The sequence below is a fragment of the Urocampus carinirostris genome, chromosome 14 (genome assembly GCF_059441175.1).
Source record: "Urocampus carinirostris isolate Australia breed hairy pipefish chromosome 14, RoL_Ucar_1.0, whole genome shotgun sequence".
In the NCBI taxonomy this organism is placed as follows: domain Eukaryota; kingdom Metazoa; phylum Chordata; class Actinopteri; order Syngnathiformes; family Syngnathidae; genus Urocampus; species Urocampus carinirostris.
Genome location: NC_142362.1, coordinates 29,749,027 through 29,772,488, shown reverse-complemented (window position 1 = coordinate 29,772,488; position 23,462 = coordinate 29,749,027). Strand labels below are relative to the sequence as shown.

The following is a 23,462-nucleotide window of genomic DNA, read 5'->3' as shown; positions in this document are numbered from 1 at the left end:
ACATATTACTTGGGTTATACTTTTGATTAAAGTTTTGATTTAAAACTGATAAAATTATTTGCATATTTTGTCTGCTGCAAAACCAAACGGATGCAATGGTCTCTTTACAGACGGACAATGAAACGACAAGTGCAGGTAAATGCAAATGAGAAAAAATTGATTGGTTTATGTTATCTTATTTCTCATATTTTGCAAATGTATCAGATTTTCCCGATATGTAATAATTAAAAGATGTTTGGTCTGTTCCCGGTCTCCCAAAATAATCAAAGCTGACCCTAGATATCTATCAAACACATGTTCTTGATCTCTAAAAACACTTTCAAATAGTAAATAAACATAAAAATACAGTAATGAGTTAAGATGATATTAACAAAATAAATGTGAGTTTATTATCAGCACATACCTTGAAGGAAGTCGCCTTAACGGCGTCGAGTGAGTGGTGAGGAGTGACTTCACACAACTGTTGACGATACAAAAGCCTCCATTCGGGCCCGGTGCTATGGAATGCTCTTCCCCCGGAGATCCGATCTGCAACCTCAGTGGAACTGTTTAAATCTAGGCTTAAAACACACTTCAATTCTATAGCATATGAATAACCTATATTTTATGTCGACAATATCTGTGTATTATTTGTTACTGTAACATCCATTGCAGTCTAGTCATCCTGGAAGGGGATTACCTCATGTGTGGTCCCTACTCAAGGTTTCTTTATTTTCGTTATCTTGAGGTTTTTGAATTTTTCCTTGCCCTCATGTAGGTTTTAGATCAGGGAATGGTGTAATAATAGTCTGTGGTTTGTAATAAGCTGTGGTCTGTGCAGCCTTGACTCTTTGTGATTAAGGGCTATACAAATAAACATGACCTAACTTTATTGTACACTGAAAATTAAAATTACTGTAACTTTAAACGAATAAAAAAACTTATGCTGCAAAAATGTTTGTTTTTACATTTTTTTCCTGTAGTTTGACTTTAGTTCTGAAAAGTCCTGTTGGCAGGAAGCGTATCCGCAAACTGAGGCAAGCTGATGCCGGCGGCGAGCAGTCTCTAGTGGTAGATAATGGAAATGCTCTTAATTTGGATTTTCGTTTGTATTTCTTACAAATAAATCTTCATCCATCCATTATCTGCACCGCTTATCCTCATTAGGATCGCGGGGGTGCTGGAGCCAATCCCAGCTATCTTCGGGCAGTGGGCAGGGGACATCCTGAGCTGGTTGCCAGCCTGTCGCAGGGCACACGGAGACAGACCACTCACTCGCTCATTCACACCTAAGGACACTTTAGACTAGCCAATTAACCTGACATGCATGTTTTTGGAAAGTTGGAGGAAACCCACGCAAGCATGGGGAGAACATGCAAACTCCACACAGGAAGTTTCGGTCTCATGACTTCAGACTATGCGCTAACCATTGTGCTGTCGTGCTGCCCCCAAATAAATCTTGTTTTTCGAAAATTCTGGTGATTAGTAGTGCTCAGATATAGAGGTACCACTATACATCAATCTTTTCCTTTGGCCCGACACATATGCAAATGTTTTTCAACCAAATGTGGCCATAAACTCAAAAAGTTATTATATGGTATTGATGCCATCTTTTGTGTACTTTTTCTTTTTCAGATAGTAAATTGCGAGTGCAAAAAAACAACCAATCTCTAGTCAACACAGAGAATAGCCGAGTCCGCATCAACTGTTCCATCGCTTCGCAGACCAGCCCGGACTCGCGGTACGCCGTTCTGTGGTACGTGAGACGAGCCGGCGGCGGCCAGGAGGCCGAGGAGCTCCTGCTGCGAATCGAGCAATCGGGGGCCCTGAAATACGGCACGTATGCCGATGAGGAACTGTTGCGGCGACGCGTGCAAGCAGAAAGGCTCTCCCCTCACCTCTACACGCTGACCCTGAACAAAGCAGAAAGCGCAGACTCGGGAACCTACTACTGCCTGGTGGAGGAGTGGCTGAGCGACCCTGAAGGGGTCGGATATCGCCTCTCGCGGGATGCTTCCGGGTTCACAGAGGTTCTGGTTAGACAGCCAGGTCAGTATTTTTTAAAGATTATCCCAAGTCTTAACCCCTTATTGTCCCGACGGCTCGCTGGCAGGCTGCCTGACTCTTGATTTTTTTTTTTTTTTTAAGTGTCTGTCTGATGTCACCAGTCACTAAAATATGTCATGCCACTTATCATTGGAAAGTTTAATCTCTTGGAAATTGGGATATAATGACCATTTCAAAATATACTCATAACAGAAACATCATGATCATTCTGAATCTGAATAACGCCAGCGTAACTCACCAAAGACGTCCTCTTGCCGCCATCAAATTCAATGAAAGTACGCAACCATGGCCTCGGTACATCCGCAAGATTGTAGTGAAATATTAACTTCAAAACGCATAATAAGGCCGACACATTTTTTAAAAAGCCCTAAAAGCATGTCTGCTTCATTCGACATTTCTTCTTGTAATTTGCTCGTTTCGGTCCGAAACTCCCCTTTAAAAATAAAGACCCATTAAATTATTCCCAATATGGTCTTTAGCTTGACCTTTTGATTGACACTGCTCTCGGCCAATAGTAGATGTTTGTTTTTTTTGTTTTGTTTTTTAACAATCCACAGCCCGCCTTAGCTTATATGGGCCTGTTTGATAAACTGGACATCGCCTCCTGTATCTCTGAATATCTTCAACCAGTAGTAAACGATTCGAATGATGATCCACACGTTACATTAAAATTCAAACATAATGTCATACCAATTTCCGGGGTTGTATTCAAATCACAGCTGAAAATAACAAGCACAAGGCAATTTGTTATTCATTTTTACGCGTGATTTTTTGTTCACAATCATTTATTGACTTCTAGAAAGATCAAAGTCTTTAGCCAATAGTGATTGGCTCAAATATGGATTGAAACACTGTTTAGCCAATGAAATTCCCAACGTAATTTTAGGATCTGTATTGGTCACTTTTGGAAATGCCAAAACCTACCCTTGGAAAAACGTGTAAAATACAATGCTTAGTTTTTCCGATTGTGTTTAAATTTGACAAGATACCAGGTAAGGCTTTAAAATATTGTCTCACCTGTTTTTCAGCTAAGTTGCCACACTCATTTGCAGACGCGTTTAATTGCAAAAAGAATCTGGCAAAATAAAAACCTTCTTTTTCTGTGTGGTCCAACTCGGATTACTTTATGTTAGTAGCACTTGCAGTGATTATTTTAGTTTGGGACACAACTTCAGAGGCTTATCTCTCAAAAGAGACCAAACCCTCCATATTATCCAAATGGTCAAGAACACTATTCATTTTACATTTGGTACGTCTTTGATTGGGATTTCAGGTGAATTATACAGGAAAATTCAACATCTTAGGAAATTTGTGCCGCAAGTGGATGCAGTAATGGTACAACAAAGGGCAAGCAGTCAAAGGAGGCTAGCTAGCACAAATAACACACGGAGAGCGAATTTGGGCTAACCCGGACCGATCAACAAAAGGCAGCTGCAGCTCGACGGAATAATACGAGGCTGTGGAAACCAAAAACACTCAGTAAGCAGCCGGGCTAACTAGGAACCAAAAACTAAACACAGCCACAGCGACTAATGCAAAGCCAGCCTAGAAAAAACCAAGGGACACTTCAAAAAAACGGTGCTTACACCTGGCTCGCCGGCCAAATTACACACGGCGGGCGGCCAATGAGTGCCAACTGTGAGCAAACCTACCAGGAACCCCTTTAGCAGCCCCGAAAATACCGGGGAGCTAGCCGGTCAACAGTGACACACTCATGAAAAGCGCAAACGAAAAGCCACAATCGCCTACTTTAAAGGCGGCAGGGGCAAACAAGTAGCACAAGCTGTGACTGCAGCAGGTGAATTTACCCAACACCGCTCAAGAGGTCCAAGCACATTACTCTGACAAAACAGTCACAAAGCTCTCAACAACAGGGTAAGCAAAGTTTCAATTCCTCCGAGCAAAAATGAGGATCGCTGTTCACTTCAATTACAGATAGTTTCGGAGCTGCCTCACATTTTGGAATTTGCTACTTTAAAGGTGTTCCTTCAATGACGTCACAGATCTAGAGGAAAACGAGCCTGATGGGTCAACTTTGAGACTAGATTTCTCGAGTCCCTCAGGCATGGAGTATTTTGCAATATATTTGCATAAGTGTGGGGAGGAACACTACACGTCCCGTGCCTAATTGAAAAAAAAAAAACCTGTCTGGGAATACCTTTAACGAGGTACTTCTGTTATTTTCTCCCGCGTGAGGAGATAGCAGCTGTCAGGTTGGCCTCACATTCCGGCACTTTTTTAGACTTATTATTATTAGATTCGTTTTCGTTCCAAGGGGAATGCGGCTGATTCAAAGTCGTCCAGCCTTCGCAGATATTTTTGCATGCAGAACATAAGTCAGTTTTATGTGGTTCAAATTTAATGGATTATGCTCATTACTGAGGGCGTTTCTAACAATTCTCAAGGGACCAACATTAGCTGATAAGTCTCCTTCTTCTATCATGATCCCAAAGGATTTCCGAACAAAATCAGTTTCTACAGACCCCGTTCATCTAATTTTAATAATGTTTGTAGAATAGAAATTAGGGAGCAACATCCATCCATGTATATCCTCCAAGGGTGTAATTTTGCTATTTGCTATCCACTAAAAGATACCCAGGCTCAATGACCAATCACAATTCACCTTATTTCTGAAGCAGAGAAATGGTAGGTTATTACTTTACCTACAGTTTCGACTAAGTTTTTGACCTTACACAAATGCACAAATAAATGTAATGCTACTGTCAGAGTGGTAGGTACTTAGAATAGACAAATGCATTGTTAGAATTGATTTGCGTTGATGTTGAAACGCATAGAGGGACATTGTGTATTATTTAGCGTCAAAACCTTCAATCACTGAGTAAAATATTCATTTGATTAAAAGGCTGAACTATCATTTAACCTGGTTATTTTACAAAAACATGTCCATTAAGAAATTTGTATTTGTTTTGCACATCATGAGGCTCACCTAGAAGGAGCTGATATTCTTGTCCGCCATCTTGCTCCACTGGGTACACCTAAAACCAAAAAACTTGGAAAAGGCCGGGCAAAAAAGAAGAAATATGAAAAATGCTGTGATTTGGTCACTTTGAGTTTCCGTAATTTGTATTCTTTCTTGTGCTTCGTAGCGCATGTTCTGGTTTCACACAATACATTGTTGTTGTATTATGTAGTTGTCAGAAATGACATGGTACCCCTTTAAGGATTATCAGATTCAGAATTGTGATTAATGTATTTGTTGTTTCATAGTAGTACCACTTACCAGTATAGTTCTAAATGAATTATAGAATTAAACAAGGTTAAACTCCTGTTTGCAATGTCAAGAATCTATATTTTTTTTTATTATAATTGTGTTTGTAAGAATGCAAATGATACTCAAGTTGATTATTCTGGGACCTCAAAATGTCCTCTCTTTATCAAGATAGATATGGCTACTGTTTTCCAAGCTTTTCATTATTGTGTCTGAAGAATAGAGAACCTAGCGATGCCAAAAGGGCCTTTGCAACGCCTCCTACCTAGCTTTATTAATAATAAAATAATGTTGTTGTTTGTGTGGTGGTGAGGCACAGCATAAAAAAGATGCCCACAGAATTAGACAATACCTTCTGCATAATGCAATGGAGTCCACCGCTACTAACCACCACAACAACAATACTGTCCATCAAAACGGGAGCCGGTTCGATTAGGGACCTGCCTCAATCTTTAGGATGTATTTGTAATGTATGCTTCAACTTGACAAGTTCTTTAGAAAAAGGAGTTCATGATGTGTAGTTTTGGAAAATAACTGCAAGTTACACAACTTTCAGGAAGTGTTGCAATGTGCACATAATAGAAGCTTGCCCTCATCATACCATGATAGCAATCGCAACCGAGTCTAAATGGAACCCTTTGCCATTGTCCAAATTAGTAATCCCTCACTGTATTGCCGTTAACTTTTGGCGGGTTTTTTTTTTCATGCATTGTGTTCTGCTGCAGACAACACAAAACAGATGCTATCACTGGGGCAGTTGGTAGAGGGGTGAGTGTGTGTGTTGGGTGGGCGTGACTGTTTGTGCGACTGTGAAAGGCTGCTATATCCTGTCATTCAAACAGATGGGTGACCGCACGAGTCAATGGGTCAACACAAAACAAACTGCAAACGGCGCCGACTAGTTTACCCTGAAAAAATGTACCAATTAAATCAGACTCTTTGGAAAGTCAGAAGAGCGCAAAGAAATGCTGATCACCACAGTGTGCTCCATGATTTGGTACTGAGGCGGTGTCGAGAGAGGAAGTAGCAGTGCTGCAGGTCCTGCCTACTGCTCGACGAACAGGCCAACGTTGCCAAGCACGTATCTCACCAACGCCAGATCTATTACCTATGAAACGGCGACACTCAGCTACAACTTGTGGGAAACCACTACATTTGTGAACCTTGTATTTAAATCATCATGGAGACCTGGCTCAATTCGACAATCCAGGATGCTAGCGGACGCTCTCTACCTCACTTTCTTACACTAAAAGGTGAAGCCCTCCAATTTTTTTGTACTATTGTATAATGACAATGAAGACTATTCATTAAACTGCAATTCTGTGTTATGTGTTTTTATTTGTGGATATATAGTTATTTTGTTACAGTAGTATATATCATATGCCATTGATATCTAATAAATAAATGTTTCAACTTGGCAGGTTTTGACTTTCGTGGGACTTTTTTTTTAAACGCAAGCAACCCTTGCGAAAAACAAGAGATTACTGTATGCAAGGCTTCATCTCATTTTCTGCCCCTGGTTGGCCACTAATAGCTTCTAGCCCTTAGTGCTGATAACAAGAATCTCAATATCCTGACAGCAGTCAAATCCGCAGAAGAAATCAGCTGGCACCGAATAGTTTGAAGCCACGACAGCTGTCAGCCGCCACACGGAAGCTTTCTCATCAGTTCCCTTCTTCCCAAGAAGCATCCAAAAGCACTCAAAGGCATCATGTATTCATGCCTTGCCAAGCCCAAAGTAAAACGTCGTTCGTCGAGACAATCCAAAAGGATGAAAAACTTCACTGCACCTCTAGTTTATTGGGATTGTTATTGCCAACAAACCCCATAAATAATCTGTTACCTTTAAATAAATGTGTTCTTTTTTTAAGGATTTTTATTCTGTAAACGCATTCAAAGTTTAAGTCTAATAGCTTTTATTTCTGTGTTTTCTGTTAATCATGAGTGCAATCATCAAAACGGCAGTAGTTCAAAAAAAGTTAACACGGCGAGTGAAAAAAATCTTGATTTATGTGAAGTCAACACTGCTTCAGCTAATTGGGCTCTCCTAGCTACACACATATAACCCTATGGGAATACATTGCTGTATATGCAACCATGTATTCGGAAAACTGAGTTTGCCTTTATGACGCAGATGTAATTTCATCTGTCAGTCAGTGGCTGGTTCCTTGGATTCATTTATAAGTCGACACTGAATCGGAAATGTGCAGCGCATCCATGCATTCATCCCGGATTCATAATGCAAAAGCCATCGATTAAGTTAAACATGGATCATAAGCATGAATGATGTTGCTGCTTTCACACAGTGTTGATATTCTGCCATGATAAACACTATTTTGTGCAAGTCGGTTTATCACTAATAATGCCCCTTAGCATATACGTTATTCATCTGACTGAGAGTTCCTCTAATCAATATCAGCATTTTTACCCGGAGGAAATGACCAACGTGGTGAACTTGCATAATTACAGCTGCTTCGCAATATCTTCTTAGTTACTGCTACTGTATATGGTTTTGTAATCTCTCTTGCATGTGTACTTTTTTTTTTTTTTTTTTTTTTTGCAAAATGTAGTCTGTTTCCAAATTCTGCGACTCTAGAGTTGTTGATTGCACTTACTGTCTTTTTTGATGATGCTTCTTTTAAATAATTTCTCCTGTGAAGCCATTTTTAGACTTTTATACATATTTTTTTGAAGTATATTATCATCAAACATGCAATGAGCTCTTTGTAGTGAATGGTGGGAATAGCATATACAATTATGACAAAGCTCATTTCCAAAATATAGCACTAGCTCGAAAGTTTTCACGCTATAATTGTGTTTACTTTTCACGTTTTCACTACTTCACGGATTTGCATCGTGCACTTTTTTTTCTGCATACCCTGCTTATTCTTATTTGACGATATTTGTAAAAATAAATAAAAAACAATTAAATTAAATAAAAAGGCAAACCAAATTGTTATACGGATGTTTTATAAAATAAAAATAAATAAAATAAGTGTGCATATTGTACAAAATAAATGTTATATAATGGAGCTGCCAGTCTAGAAGCTTTCCAGATGTTTGCATACCGGTCAACTTATACATTTTTCCGATATTTAATACGTTTAAAACTGTGTATGCCTTGTAACATTTTTTGTTAAAGATTCAACTCGTTTTTTGATAAACTGATTTTGTCTTGCCCATTTCGACTTTCATTCTTATCGTCTCGGTTATTGGTAGCAGACAACAATGTCATCGTAGATTGTTAGTATTTTACATGGTTTGTTTTGATATGAGTAAATAGTAGCGTTTCGTTTGTAATAGAGGTCAACCGATTATTAGCAGCGATATTTTGGTATTTGATGGATATCGGTATCGGCATATTTTTTTATTCGACCTGGCAATTATGAGGCACAACGCCGAGCAACTACTTAGCTTTTATCTCCTTTCAATGCCTTCTGTCTCTGACGCTACCCACCTCCTCTGATTGGATAAGCGACCGGAGGGCGGACACACTGAAGCAGAAAGCTTTGCGCTCTGTCCACAGTCTACCCCCTTTTGTGACCACCCTTGACTCAAATGCTGAAAAAATGTCGAAACACTGGAGTCACTCCCCCTTCACGTGAACACAAACTCCGATTTTCGGGCTTCTGATAGAAACCGTGATCATAGTCAGTATGTGTTTATTAAGAAATATTTATTGGCATGACTCAAACAAAAAAAGTAATCATAATCTTTATAATGAGTTTATTGAGACATATTCGTGCGAATGTCCCCAACACCGGAGGCCACCCAATGTAGCTAAACGCTTTAATATTCACGTCCACGACAAGTTGTACTCAAGTAGGCTTTAAATTGCGTACAATATTAGTCTTACTGTAAGGCGTGTTTATTTTACGCTGTTTACTATTCGCTGTAACCTGAGCTCTATTGTGATTGAGACCCTAGTTTGTTTTTTTCAGCTTAAACAAATGTTTGAAATGAATTTAAAATCGGACTCCCCCTATCTATCATTTGCAAAGTAAGACAAACTTCAAACCTATTGTGTTGTGTGGCTTTAAGACTGCAGCGGAATTTGTATTAGTCATGTGAAAGTGAAAGAATATTCATGTCAGTTGTGTTGAAATTCTAATTTATTTACTGTAAAATGTTCCAAAGCGCTATTAAAGTTATATTCAAATTAAAAAAATCTTTGTTTCTTTTTGCATTTTTAAAAAAAATTCTTACACCAATTTGTAGCCTTTTGCAGCAAATGAGTATCGGCAACAAATATCTGTTAGCGGCCTGCTCTTAATACAAATAGTCAATATCGGTATCGGCCCTGAAAAGAAACATATTGATCGTTGGTAAGGGTTATTATAAATTATAAGGGGAACAGCAATAATTACCAAGGTAGGAAATTTGCTAACATTGACAGGTATGTGTCTCTTAGTTCTTCAGCCAGCTTGGTGGCTAGCACCTCTTGTCACAGTGTGGGATGCTGGAATTTCCCTTAGGGGATGAATAAAGTATCTATCTATCTATCTATCTATTAGCAGATAAAGTAATCCCTTGGTTATCATGGTTAATGGGGACCAGAACCCCCGGCAAGAAGTGATAAACCGCAAAGTAGTAGTGTTGCACCTTCATGAAAGTCCACAAGATTCAAACCTACCTCGAGAAGACGTCCTTACCCCCTGAAAGTATACAACTGTAACTAAATAATAACTATAGATCTACAAATAAAAACACAGATTTTCAATTAAAGGGTCTCTTTTGTCATTATTTATGTCTCCGTCCAGTGCAAGAAAGTGATTGAGAGAGTGGCTGGGTAGTTGCACGCGAGCATCAGGTAACCTCGAATTGGGCCAGGTCTCCAGGATGATTAAAATATGTTCCAAATGTAGCCTTTTTTCCCATTAGTTGTAGCTCCAGGTCATCCGTTTCACGGGTAATGGATCTGCCTTTGGTGAAATACAGGCTTTACAGGGGTGGCTTAAGAGAGTTGTTAACCTAGTCCTAACACTAGTTTGGACCCGTACCCTCGCTTTTGCCTTCTCTCCCAAAGCCGCCTCGGTCGCCACCCCGACCCAATAATAATCCACTGAGCACCTGCTGGTTTTCACTGTTTCTTTGCGCTCTTCTAACTTTCCTTAATGTCTGATTTAATCGATTATTTTCTTTTCTATGTAAAGAGCCGCTAAAGGCTGACGCCATGCTTCTGACTTGTCCGACCGCCCCACTGTTTGACTGAAAGCATACACCAGCCTATCACAGTTCTGCCCACCCAACAAACAATGCCCTCTCTAACCTGCCCGTGATAGCATTTACAGTGTGCTGTCTGCTCAGAACACAATGCACGATATGTTGATATCAATGACAATACAGACAATTCTATTCAAAATCCGCAAAGCAGTGTATCTGTAGTAACCGAGGCGCATAGTAGCGAAAGATCTCTGCATAACTTCTCTTTTCAAACATGACAAAGTAGCCTCACTTCTTTTTATTTAACCATTATTTACTGTCAGGAGCCAATTTTTTATCCCTCTGTGCTAAAAACAAATTAGTTCATTTGTATCATTTTGTGTAGTTGCTTGACTTTCAAAACAATGTATATCACCACAGAGGCCCGGCTCCAGGTGGAGGAGATGGAATCCAATGTGACCGTAGAGGAGTACGGCTCTATCCGTCTGGCCTGCAGCATCCCCGCCCAGTCGTCCCGGGACTCCCGCTTTTCCTTGTCCTGGTACGTGGAACGTCCTGACAATGAAAACGATGAGGCCATGGAAGGCGAGCGGGAATGCGTCTTCTCCATCGGGCACGACGCCATTTTTGGCAACGGCAATTGCAGCCCCAGGGAGGGTGCAGGGGCTGACTCCCGCCTGCAGTTTGAGAGGAAGGCCTCGGACCAGTACAGCCTGACCATACTGGGAGCTCGGCCAACCGATAGGGGGCGCTACTACTGCCACGTGGAGGAGTGGCTGCTTAATCCTCGCAACGCTTGGTACCGCCTAGCCACAAACAACTCTGGCTTCATCACTGTCAATGTACTTGAACAAGGTGAGCTTTTTTTCTTTCATTCGCACATTTAATTTTAAGATTACTTTAAATTATGTGATTTCGAATGACTTGCAGCCATCATGGATCCTTTTGATTTGGGCTTGGATTATAGGCCATTTTTGTGAGCGTAAGGTGCATTTCAAAACCGTCTATGATGATCAGGCATGAACACCTCTCACCGTGTGGAAACATTTTAAGTCAAAAAGGGTGACCTATGTGAACTGTGTAGATCCAAGGAGAAAATGTTTTGAGGGGGGGGTATGAAACTCATTAATTTTTCACAGGCGGCACATAGCCTAGTTGTTAACCTATTCAGCAGGTAGCTATCTGTGGCGACTAAATCACCACAGTAACAGAGCAAAGCAAAATTTAAACTGCCTACATGCAAGCGACTTAGGGCTAACTTGAGCCAAGATAAACATATCTATGTTTTGTTGTACCAGAACATATCTTCTCCACACCCTTCAGTTTTTTAACCCATTTTCATGCCTGTAAAATGAAATATCAACGTCCCAATCAAAGTTATAATAATTGTTACAGAAAACGTACTTAACCAGGTAAGAAATAACAAATGTTTTTTCTCTCTGTGCGGCTCAGCACCAAATGATCTACGACCCAGTATTGGGCTAAGCCCAGGCGTTGTACAGTGATACCTCTACATAAACGAATTATCCGCTCCAACTTTGCTTGTATCTACAATTTTCCTGATACCAAATAACCGAAAACGAATGAATACGTTCCAGGCCATCCAAAAGTATCCAGGTTAACCCTAAATAGCTATTAAAACACATCTTTCTTATTGCTAAAAAGACGATCAATTAGTAATCAGGCATTGAAAAAAACAGAGGCGTGTTCAGGAGAGTGATCAGACATGTAGTCTCTTGATAATCGCTTGCCGCGCACTGCTGAACGTTTTGTAATCGCTCACTGTGATTGCCTTACTGATCCAAAATGGCCGACGACAGTACAATGGATTTCGTTCTACAGCTTGCTTTGAGCGAGTTGGCTGATATGAGCGACAGTTCGCATATTGACACAGTTAAGGTTATCCTAAACGCAGTGGAAGGGTCATACCTGTCTTGCATTGTTCACAAACATTACCAGGCAATGTAAGACGATATATTACATCGCCAACAGCACTCGTCAGGGTGAGATCCTCCATCTTCTGCACTGTCGACGCCATGTTGGAAATCAAAGTAAGCGGTCTTTCTCCCGTGATTACTCGGGCACGCGAGCGCTCAATAATCACTGGCCGTTCAGAAGCTAGCGATAGCTCGCGATAGCAATCACTCACTCTCCTGAACACGCCTCAGGTGCATGCATGGTGCCGTAGGACTTGGGGGAGCGTGAGACTATTGAAGGTCAGCAAGCATTTAACCATACACTTAAAATTAAAGTTACTGCCATTTTAAACAAACCTACTGTACACACTTTTTTTACAAAATTATATTTTTATTTTCTTATTTTAGTGGACTCTTTCGTGGCTTTGTTATCTGCTGTCACTTCTCCCCCATTCTATACCACAGTGTGTGTATGCCAGTCCTCTTGATTTTCTCAAACCAGCCATTTGTGGCCTTGAAATCCGATCCAGTTTTACACGACAGTGACTCATGTTTGGCTATTATTTTCTTGCTTCATTCCAATCGGAATCATCCTCTTTTTCTTCGAAAACACCTTAACTATCACCTCTTCCAGGGCTCAAGGCTAGGTCACAAAAACAAGATGCAATGCGACATTACGCTACATAAGCAAGCGAGATTGGGTCTGTATGGCGGGAAACGCACTTGCTATCTGGAACAAGCTGGCGGTGAGCGGTTTCCTGCACTGGGCCCTCTAGTGATCGCGTCTGGAAATTCTCTTAACTTAGATTTTCCCTCATATGTTGTGCAAGATTTTGCTCAAAAGACATTTTAAATCTTGATTTTCTAGTATCTCGTGTAGAGGTTTCACTGTGTATTTAATGTAGTATGCTATATAAGGAAGAGTCATTGAACAACTCCCCTCAGCCTTCTCCAAACATCAAACATGATTTGGATCTCCTGTTTGTCAATAGTCTCTTTTGATCCACTGTTTTCATGTTCAACATATATACTCAAGCTCGACTTCTAAGGCTGCATATACCAGTATACTCTGTGGTTCAAGCGACAAACCTTGATTTATTCCAGGCAAGGCAAAAGAACCTGGACATCCTTTGAAATTCTTCTGGCCTTTTTCTGGCATCTGACTGGCAACATTTTTCCATTTTTATTTTTTATAGAACGACTTATTTTTGTCATTATTGCACTAGCGTGTGTACACCATCTCACAACTGCTATGTAATTTTCAATGGGAGTCAGCACTCAATTTATGTGATTACAGATTTTCTCAATTACTTTAGTACGTCTCTCAGATCAGACTTGAAATTCTGAGAACAGTTTTTAAAAAAATATTGAACATGTAGCTTAACACCATGGATTGCCTGCAAAGTTTTTTGTGCAAAATTCTAAGTCTATTGCTCAAAATGTAGTTTCTGTCTCAGTGAACATGTCAGTGCCGTCACAACGAAAAGTCCTTGTTTCATTTTGTACAGACAGGACAGTCAAATTGGTTAGTCATGTTTCTTAATGTAACTTTTACTGTAACAGAAAGCTTCGATGTTGAAGATCGTTTACATTCATTTGGATAACAATTTTTAATTACACCTTTGCGTGTGGGAGATTTATTGCATGAGACTGCACAATACTCCGTTTACTCTAAGTTTTTACAATGTATCGACAGGCCATGTCATAGCAATACAGACCGCACACAATATCAAAAACGACATTTGCGGCATTCAAAAAGGAGATCAAGTCACGCTCAATTCGCATTTAGGGGCTTACAGAGATGGGCGTAGTTCCTTCTTTTTGACATCAGGTCTGTAGCGTGCATTGCTACCCCAATTAGCCCAGGTGCCTGAGTCCTTCTGGTAGGCACCCTGTCTAGAGTGTGGGTGGGGGCTTTCCTACACCCAAGGAGCAAGTCTACATATGTGACAAAATATACTCAATATTAGTTTATTTCCAAATAGTCCAAATCAGATAATGATTGCTTTTGTCTGCAGAATCAAGCATCAAATCAGTGGTGTGCTCCAGCGAGGCTCTCTTCTACTTTGTCTTCTTCTACCCGTTCCCCATATTTGGCATCCTGCTCATCTCGCTGCTGCTGGTACGCTTCAAGAGCCGCAACAACAGCAAGAGCCAGGAAGGCAAAAATGGCGCCCCACTTCTGTGGATCAAGGAACCACACCTCAGCTATTCACCCACCTGCCTGGACCCTCCGGCGCTTAGCCTTCACCCTGGCTCTGTGGACTAGGGCAGGCTCCTCAATCCGCCTATTGAAACCCCCCCTGCTGTCTTGATACATCAGCTGCCTGTTTTTATTTTTTTTTCTGTTTTGATGTGTTTTAGTGCTGCAGTTGAGTCAGATTCATTCAGTTTTGCCCCTCCAAAAGACATTAGCACACTTTTTAAAGAGAAGAAACTCATCATTGATTGGTCTCCCATAAGCGTTGGGGAGATACAAAGCCTTGATAGTCCCTGGCCTACTGGGTTGGTTTCCATGGCGATGCTCGAAGCTGGCCACTTGGCAGCTTTGGAAGACAAAGGAAATCCGACTGGCCCTGCTAAGATTCTTGCGAGTCCCGGTGCACCGTTTTCACACTGCGAGATGGCGCAAAAACAAGGATTTTTGCCGGGACCGACAACCGCCTTCTTCGCCGTGTCAAAGGCCGGTTGAATCCTGATGCGGCTCGTAAACGAGGACGTTTGCCTCCCACAACGGATGTTTTTACTCACAATTGAAATCACACGAGGGAATAAAAACGGAGCTCATTTCCTTCGAACCGTCTGTTGTCTTCAAAAGATAGGTCAAGGTTGCATTTTTTCAAACGGAAGTAGTGTGTAAAAACTGTGGGTGGTTGCAAATGTGTTCTAAAGAGTTTTCTATTTATTGTTTTTTACTTGCTTGCATAGGTTTTTTTTTTGCTTTGAAACTGCCTGCTGCTTGCGTTGCCTGGCAACTGCACCAAGCAGACGACGCAGGCGGACTGTGTGATGGAGATGCTTCGTTTCCTACCGAGCCCACCGAAGACGTGGATTTGTGGATTGACGTGTATGATACGAGCGAAAACCCTCCCAAAAAAGCTTTTTGCTCACATTCTCCTTTGTTGAATGACGAAAGGCAGAAGGAGGAACTGAACCGCCGTCCCAAGAGAGAAATACAGTGGTACCTCTTCACACGAGCTAAATAAGTTCCAGGATTGTAGTCGTAGCTCAAATTGCCTGTGTAATGAGCAAATGTTCCTGATGTGAAATAATTCAAAAAGTATTGGTCCATCCTCACGAAGCATTCAAGTGAACCCTTAATAGGTACAAAACACAGCTTCCTGATCTCTAAAAACACATTCAAACTGTAATTACACATCAAAAACACAATAAGATATTAATGAAATAAAATGCGAGTTTATTATGAGCACTTACCATTAAGGTAGTCCCTGTAATGAAGGTGTTGCGCGGAGAAAGGGGCGTTTGCAAGCCCGACAACTTAATCGTTTCCCCTTACTTCATATGTTTTTAGATCATTTTAAACTGTGTACGCTGTATTACAGGTTTTTTATTTTTTTATTTTTAAACCGACTGATCTCGTCCTGCCCATTTCAGCTCTATTATGGATCGTCTTGGTCACTGGTAGCAGATTACCCTAGAATGCTAATTTTGTTGCAGTATTCTACATAGTCTGTCTTGCTATGAGTAAATAGATGCCACATTATGTTTTTAAGGATTGCAACCATTAAGAAGGAGAGCAATTGGCCAAGGTTGACAGGTATGGAATTGAAAGACTGTTGATGTTGCGTAAGCTCTTACTGTACACTTAAAATTAAAATTACTCTAACTTTAATTAAACCTATACTCAAAACCTTTTTTTACAGCACAATGTTTGCTCTTTTTTTCCTATTATAGGTTTCATGCACAAACAAAAACCTGATGCTCTCGAGCGGTCTCTGGTGTTAGCCTCTGGGACTGCTCGTAACTTGGGATTTATCCTCGAAAGTAGAGCAAGATCTTGTGTATCAAAATACCCGTGTTCAGAATAGTTTGTATAAAGAGGTACCACTTCAATAGCGACTTGAAACCCCTTTCACTGCCAGACTGCACCTAAAATGAGAGGAACAGGACAGAAAGAGAAATCTGACACACGCATCCCTCCTCTCCGAAGTTGTCGTCTCAGTCGTGTCAACTCCTATATTGCATGACAGAATCCCAGGAGAGTTTTTAGATGTTTCGTAAACTTGGGACTCTCCTGAGCGTCGTGTTTGTGTGACAGAGCGCCCCCTTGTGGGATTTCCTGAGACAAAACCCCTCCCCCATTGCAAAATACATGACCGAATATAACAGGGGTCCTCGGGATACAAACAGCAAATAACCGGCTCTCAATGAACTAGTTAGTGTTATAAAATGTGGTCCAGTTTTATATATATATATATATATATATATATATATATATATATATGGTCTACAATATTTTTCTTAAATATTGACTGTAATTTAGATTCCTGCCATATTCTGTGTTTTTGTTAAACTGAAGACCCCCTGTGTCTTATATTTACACTGTACAATGATCCAAATGTGAGTTGTATGAAGAACAGCTACCAATTCTGTACATTGTTGTTTCATGAGAATTTTAGTATAAAATAGTATGAAAACACCTGTATAATTGGATTTGTTTTACTTTTTGTTGAACTACAAAAACAGAGTGATTGTTAATGAAATAGAATGCCACAAAGAGGATTATATTATTTTTTTCAGTTAATAAACTCTGGGTCCAAGCTAAATACACCTGAACTACTGTTATGTATATTTAAGTGAAATTGTAACGCGATATTTACTTGATTATACCGTCATGGTATTTTCTAATTGACGGTCACAACTGTACAAATACATTTGTACTCAATTAGAACATCTTGTTTTTACAAAATGTACAAAATGTAAATTTAATGGACACGTGTTTAGAAAGTTGTAAGAACTCCAGTTTGGCTTTTTAATCTACAGAGAGTGTTTCATACATCGTCAAGTACTGTAAATTCCAGAATACAAGCCGCTACTTTTTCTCTATATTTTAATCACTAGGGCTATAAATACGGTGCAGCTTATTTCTTTTTTTTTTTCTAGCGGCACAGAGGAAAATGGCGAGCTGCTCTTTTCCACAACGCATGGGCTCTAAATACAAAACACTGCAGTGACGCCTGAAAAAGTTTGACGTCCTTCTGGAGGAGAAATTAGTTCATGTTTTTGCCAACATTATTCATGTCCTAACATAGCAGGAGCAAAACTGGAGGTTTCCTTTAATCCTCAAGGAACGATAAAAATCAGTTGCACGGTACTGCGTGACCACCATTAACGACACCAAGACGACTTCCACGTCTGTGTTACAATCTGGCAGTGTTCTCCACAATATTGGTGCCCTGGCGCTGTCGTTTACGAATATGGGGCTTACATTTTAGGCGACGCAGCTCTCAATCCCATTTTATTTCTTCCCAATAGTAATTATGCGCCTGTTTTCATAATCGTCATCTTGAATGGTCACATGATCCGAAAACACATGCTCAAAACAACTCTGAGCAGAACTGAAAACTAACGCAGCCTAAAATGAAGACAAGTGTGCGGGTGAGCAACCAAAATCCCCACACCTGGTGGCAGGCGTTCGCTGGGCTTAAAATGTAAAATAATTCATGTGAATTAGTCAATTTTCATGACTGTTTGAATCCGGTGCGGCTCATACAAAGACAGAATTGAGTTTCGTTCTTAAACTTCAGCATGTGGCTTTTATTCGGGTACGTTTTGTAGTCTGGAATTTACGGTAAACCTCTGCAATGGCAGCTTCGCATCCGAGTAAAGAAGGAAAAATACGGAACATCGCAAGCGTTCCATAGTCACTCGTGAAACCAAAGCACATTTTTGACACACAAGGTACAATGTTGTTTATGATACAAAACAAGAACATACACCAGTTAATGAGTGTTTACTTTCTTTTTTGTGCATATAAGCTGCCCCATGGAGGCTTCACGCGGCGTTTGGGAACATCGCCTCATTAAATTTCAATGACGTTTTACAGTATTCTTGTGCCACCAAATGGTTGCAGTTTTAAATCTCAAACCCCTCCTCTCCGCCCACATTTCCTTCGTCCAGAAAGTGGAGAAATGCCACTTTGGCCTGAGCTGTACAGAAGCGCATTTGAACTGCTGTATTTGTAGTGAGAATGGGATTATTAACAAAGATGAAATGAAAACACCCCCTTTGAAACAGACGGTGCGCAGGATTTGCCTTTGTAAGAGCTGCATGTGTCCACTGTTTTCTAGCTCCACATTTTGCTGTCCAAAATAGTTTGTGGTGACGTTTTCAGTTGGGCCAGTGATACTTGGTGATGTATTTTTTTATATCATTATGATTTGTCAATTTTTTTTATTTACTTTTTTTTCCTCTGTTCAACAGTTGCCATTGTGACCATTTAAAAGGCACTTTGCTATTGTCAGTTTATTGCAATAAAATACTTCTAGAGATGAGTGATTTATTTCCAGTGCGCAAGATAGACCTTTTTCCACATGCCCTTTGATTCTGATTGGTTTATAGTGAAGTAGACATTCAAAATGAGGAGAGAAAACCACTAAATTTTGAACTTACAAGGAGAACAGGAGAAGACTATTAAAAAAAAACCTTAATGCCAGATTCCAAATATGTTCTAAATTCCCCCCCCTGAACAATTTGGTTTTACTAAATCTCCTTGGTTACAAACAAGCAGATGTGGCCTAAAGGGTTTGCTGTCTGATAGGGACAATAATAATAACAGCATCATCCAAAAAATGAACTGTGAAAAATAGTAAAAAGAACAAACTATCCAGTAATAAAACAAAAAAAACGGTATCAAATACTTACAAAGCTGCCAAACATTAAAAATCAAATTTCATATTGGATCCATAGCATTTTCAGATTCAGGGTTTGTACGGGTGCGTGAAATCCTTAAAATGAATTTGAATGTGTTTTAAAAGATTGAAAGAAATAGTTTCTATATTTCTCAACAAGTTTGCTCAAGAATGACGCTGACAATGCTCTACGGTGGCTCCTCTTTGCCATTGCTTTTCTAACTCTGGTGACTACAAATGCACAAAATGTATCATTTTTCTTTTTTTCCCAGCCTTTTTTCTATGAATTTCTTTTTTGCGGGGGTTCCTGTAGCTGCAAGATGGTGGACAATCATTTAAGCTCCCTCTACATGATCCTCATGTTATGTTAAACGCATTACTTGACCTACAAGTATTAAAAATGCATGCTTACATGATAGCTCTTGTATTTCTGCTTTTTATTCAGATCAATATTGTTTTGTTTTTTTAAGGGATAAAGTATTTCATTTAACTGAGAGACATTGTGTATTTTAATGCTTCCTAGTGGTAGAAAAACGAAGTTCATTCAACAAAATTGATTTTTATAAGCAAAAATACATCTGTCAAACATGCCTTATAAAAAAATAAACATCGGTCGAGTAATTACATTAACTTTACATAACCTGAAGCTCACCTAGAGGGAGCTGACACAGTTGTTCGTCATCTTGCTGCTAGGGCCACCCATGAGCCTCAAAAAGGCCGGGCAAGAAAATTAGAAAGAAAATGATGTGTTTTGGTCACTCTGTGTCTCCGTATTTTGTAATCTTCCCTGGGCTTTGTAGCACTCAATTTCGGTTGCACTGTGCAATACTGCAACATCTAGCCAAAAAACACGCGGTGCCTTTAAAACGTATGTGTGTGGTAAGTTTGAACCTAAATCAATAGCATTTCGTAACAAAATGTTTATATTAAACACAATATTTAAAAATGCTTTACATTCAATATAGTGGAGTTATAATTTAATACCTATAATTAATTTGAACTCCGTTCTTTTGTTTAAATATTCAAATGAATCACATTTAAGTAGTTTATTTTTATCGCCCTTAATCACAAGAGGTGTCAAAAGGCTTAACAGACTATTACTTCATCCCATGATCTCAAACCTACACAAGTACCTCAGCATAAGGAAATGGTGAAACTATGAAAAGGGGTAGCACATGAGGTAATCCCCCTTCCAGGATGACCAGGCTGCAATGGATGTTGCAAGGGCATTAACAAACTATACACATTCATCGTCAACATCAAAAAATATAGGTAATAACAGAATGTCTGCTTGACAGCTTCCATCATTCATAAGCTGAAGAATATTAGTGCTTTTTAAGCCTAGATTCAAACAGGTCCACAGAGGTTGCAGGTCAAATCTCAGAGGGCAGAGCATTCCGCAGCACCGGGGCACGAATGGAGAATGTTTTTGAACTTGCAGATTTCTTCTTGGCTCTTGGGATCACTAGTAGACTCGCATTTTTCGAGCAAAGGCTCTGAGCAGGATCAAAGAGGGAAATTGAATCTGACAGATATTTGTGGGCAAGTCCATGAATAATTTTGTATAAAACCAAGAGAACATTATATTCAAATCTTAAACTAACAGGGAGCCAATGCAGGTTAGCTAAAATCGGGGTAATTTGATCAAACATTCTTGTCCGGGTTAAAAGCCTTGTTGCAACATTTTGCGCCAGCTGCAGGCTTTTGTGCTACACTTCAGGAGACTGGTGAGTAATATATTACTTAATTGAGACTGAAGGAAACAAACGCATGAATTATGATCTCAGCATCAGACTGGAACCGCTTAGGGCAACAATTTATTCGATATTACAAAATTTAAAACGAAAGAAAAATAGCAAGTTTGGTTGGAGTGAAATAAATAGTAATAACTATTAATTGGATTTTTTTATTCTGAGCATTTTACAAAGATCAGTGAAAAGCCAGAGTAAATGATTTTTACTTCTTAAAAAAAACGCACCAATGTTCTCAAATTAGAGAATCCTATTTCCACATGTGTTGAAAATGATGGCATACTACATGCATGATTTGGATTATTTTACAAGAAAATATCTGTTCTAAACCAAACAAAGCAAAAGCTACAATTTCCAGTAGGCTACTATGCAAATTAAGTGCCTCATTGTTGGAAAAGTCTGAATCTATTTACTGCCAACAAAATATTCCAATGACATTTCCTGTTAAGGTCAATGGTATTGAAAGCTTTGCAGGCCTTGGCTTGTTGCTGTCACATCTGCCGTGGACGCTGAACCTTGAAGGACAACAGTTCAACGAGAGTCACTTTTGCGGAGGGAGAAAATGTCAGCCGATGGATACGCAAGCAATGCTCTTAATTGTCCGAAACACTGACTTTCACTGTATTTACATGAACATTGCGTGCTGATGTAGGTGAGTGTGTGTGTGTCCTGGAACGTTAAAAGGCAGAGCAGACTTTTCAGTGCAACAACAAAAAAATCCAGGAAATACAAAGATAAACATTACGTTTCTTATGGAAAACACATTATCCCTGATAAACACAGGGAATCAAATGTTAGAATATTCACAGGTGTACAAAAAATGTATAAATTACAAAATAATGTTAAACTTTTTATATTTAACAGATTTAAAGTCAACAACATAGAATCCTTGGGGAAAAAATGCATTTAAACCAATCACAAGGAGAAAAAGAAAACGTCTCGAGAAGAACTGGCTCTTGATTGGTGTGGAGCCGGCTCAGAATGGCCAGTTTGTTCGTGAATGACGCAACACTAAAAGCAATCACTGAAGGCCTTGGTGTGACGTACACGGCCCGCCACTGCTGATACGAGGACGAACATAATAATTTATGCAAACATGTTTACATACCTACATCTCTCTGCAAAGGCAATTATCGGCACATACTTGGGAAAATGAGTCCTCTCCTCTAATGAATACCGGTGACCCTTCGGCAACACCAACAAACAGTGTACCGCAATTAATCAACTTGCACTTGAACACATAAACGCCTCACTTCAAGTAAACACATGCACCACTTTGGAATAAAATGAAAAACACTCTCTTCTGCTTCACTGTAATCACCAACATAGCATAATTATTCATCATTTAATTATGCAAATAATTGGCTCATATCAAATCAATTCCGGAAGGGATCTGCTTTGCCCTTAAGTTCCTGACACTCATTTATTGACCACTCCAATAAATGTCGGGCCTCACTTCATCACAATGTACTTGAACAAATAAACACTTGACCTCAAATAAGGATGAAGTGACTAACACTTTTCATTCATTTCCATAATAAGAATTGAATCAGCTCGGTAATTTGCCATAAATCTGAGGAGATAAATACCTGCAAGGCTTTTCTTGATAGGGGCGGGCGATACTGGGAATTTTTTCATCAATCCGATCCAAGTAAATACCGGGTAGTATCGCTCGATACCGATCCAATGCTGATACTCTTAACTTGGAAATGCCACGTTCATTGAATATTTAATGCCTAAGCCCTTGAGTAAGTTTAAGATTACGATAACCGCAGCACAAAGATTTAAGCCCTAAAAATAGAATTTAATTGAATTTGGTATTTGTCAAGAACCGGAACAGGAGGAGAACCCAGATGTGTGAAGTTTCTCACACAAGCTTTATTTTAGGGGAAATGGGGCAGTCATGCACGTTAACCCAAACGCCCGTGATTCGGCGATCGTTGGGCGGAAGACGTAAGGCAGCAGTCTGGCGTGGAATGAAGAAGGCCAACGAGATCCATACCAATTGCATGAGCAGATATCGGACAGATGGGATCGAGACCGGACAGAACGGGACAGATATGATTGATATCAGGCACTGGAGACTGGAGTCCGATAACAAGCAGGAGGAGATGGACGGAAACGATACCAGACACTGGAGATCGAAATTAAACAAAACATATTAGCCGGGAACGTAACTGGAGATCGATATAAAACAGGACAAGATAGACGGGAACGATACCGGACAGAAAACACAAGCGGGAAAGCGGACAGAGTCAAAACCCACGTCTTGTGGGTGCAGAGGTTCGTTGACGGACTGACAAAGGGTGAGTGAGAGCACTGAGCTTAAATAGAAAGGAAGCCAATCCGTCAACGAGACGCAGCTGGCACCACACGGGCAGGGCCAATTGGGCGCCATGGTCAACCGTAACAGTATTAAATGCAAAAGGGGACAATGTGTAATATTTGGCCGCTAAAAGTCGCTGTATTTTGTAATGCAACCGAA

At 40.0% G+C, this 23,462-nt stretch overlaps 1 protein-coding gene across 2 annotated transcripts in view; it reads left to right on the top strand.

Moving 5' to 3' along the window:
* igsf3 (immunoglobulin superfamily, member 3) overlaps positions 1 to 18,864 on the top strand; it is a 163,756-nt gene extending 144,892 nt beyond the window's left edge. For both annotated transcript variants that reach the window (XM_088352566.1, XM_088352565.1), the window contains exons 7-9: positions 1,615 to 2,028; positions 10,859 to 11,293; positions 14,373 to 18,864. In XM_088352566.1, the coding sequence (XP_088208692.1) occupies positions 1,615 to 2,028; positions 10,859 to 11,293; positions 14,373 to 14,623 (1,100 nt within the window). In that variant the 3' untranslated portion in view covers positions 14,624 to 18,864. The remainder of the gene's footprint in view (positions 1 to 1,614; positions 2,029 to 10,858; positions 11,294 to 14,372) is intronic.
* The last annotated feature ends 4,598 nt before the right edge of the window (positions 18,865 to 23,462 follow it).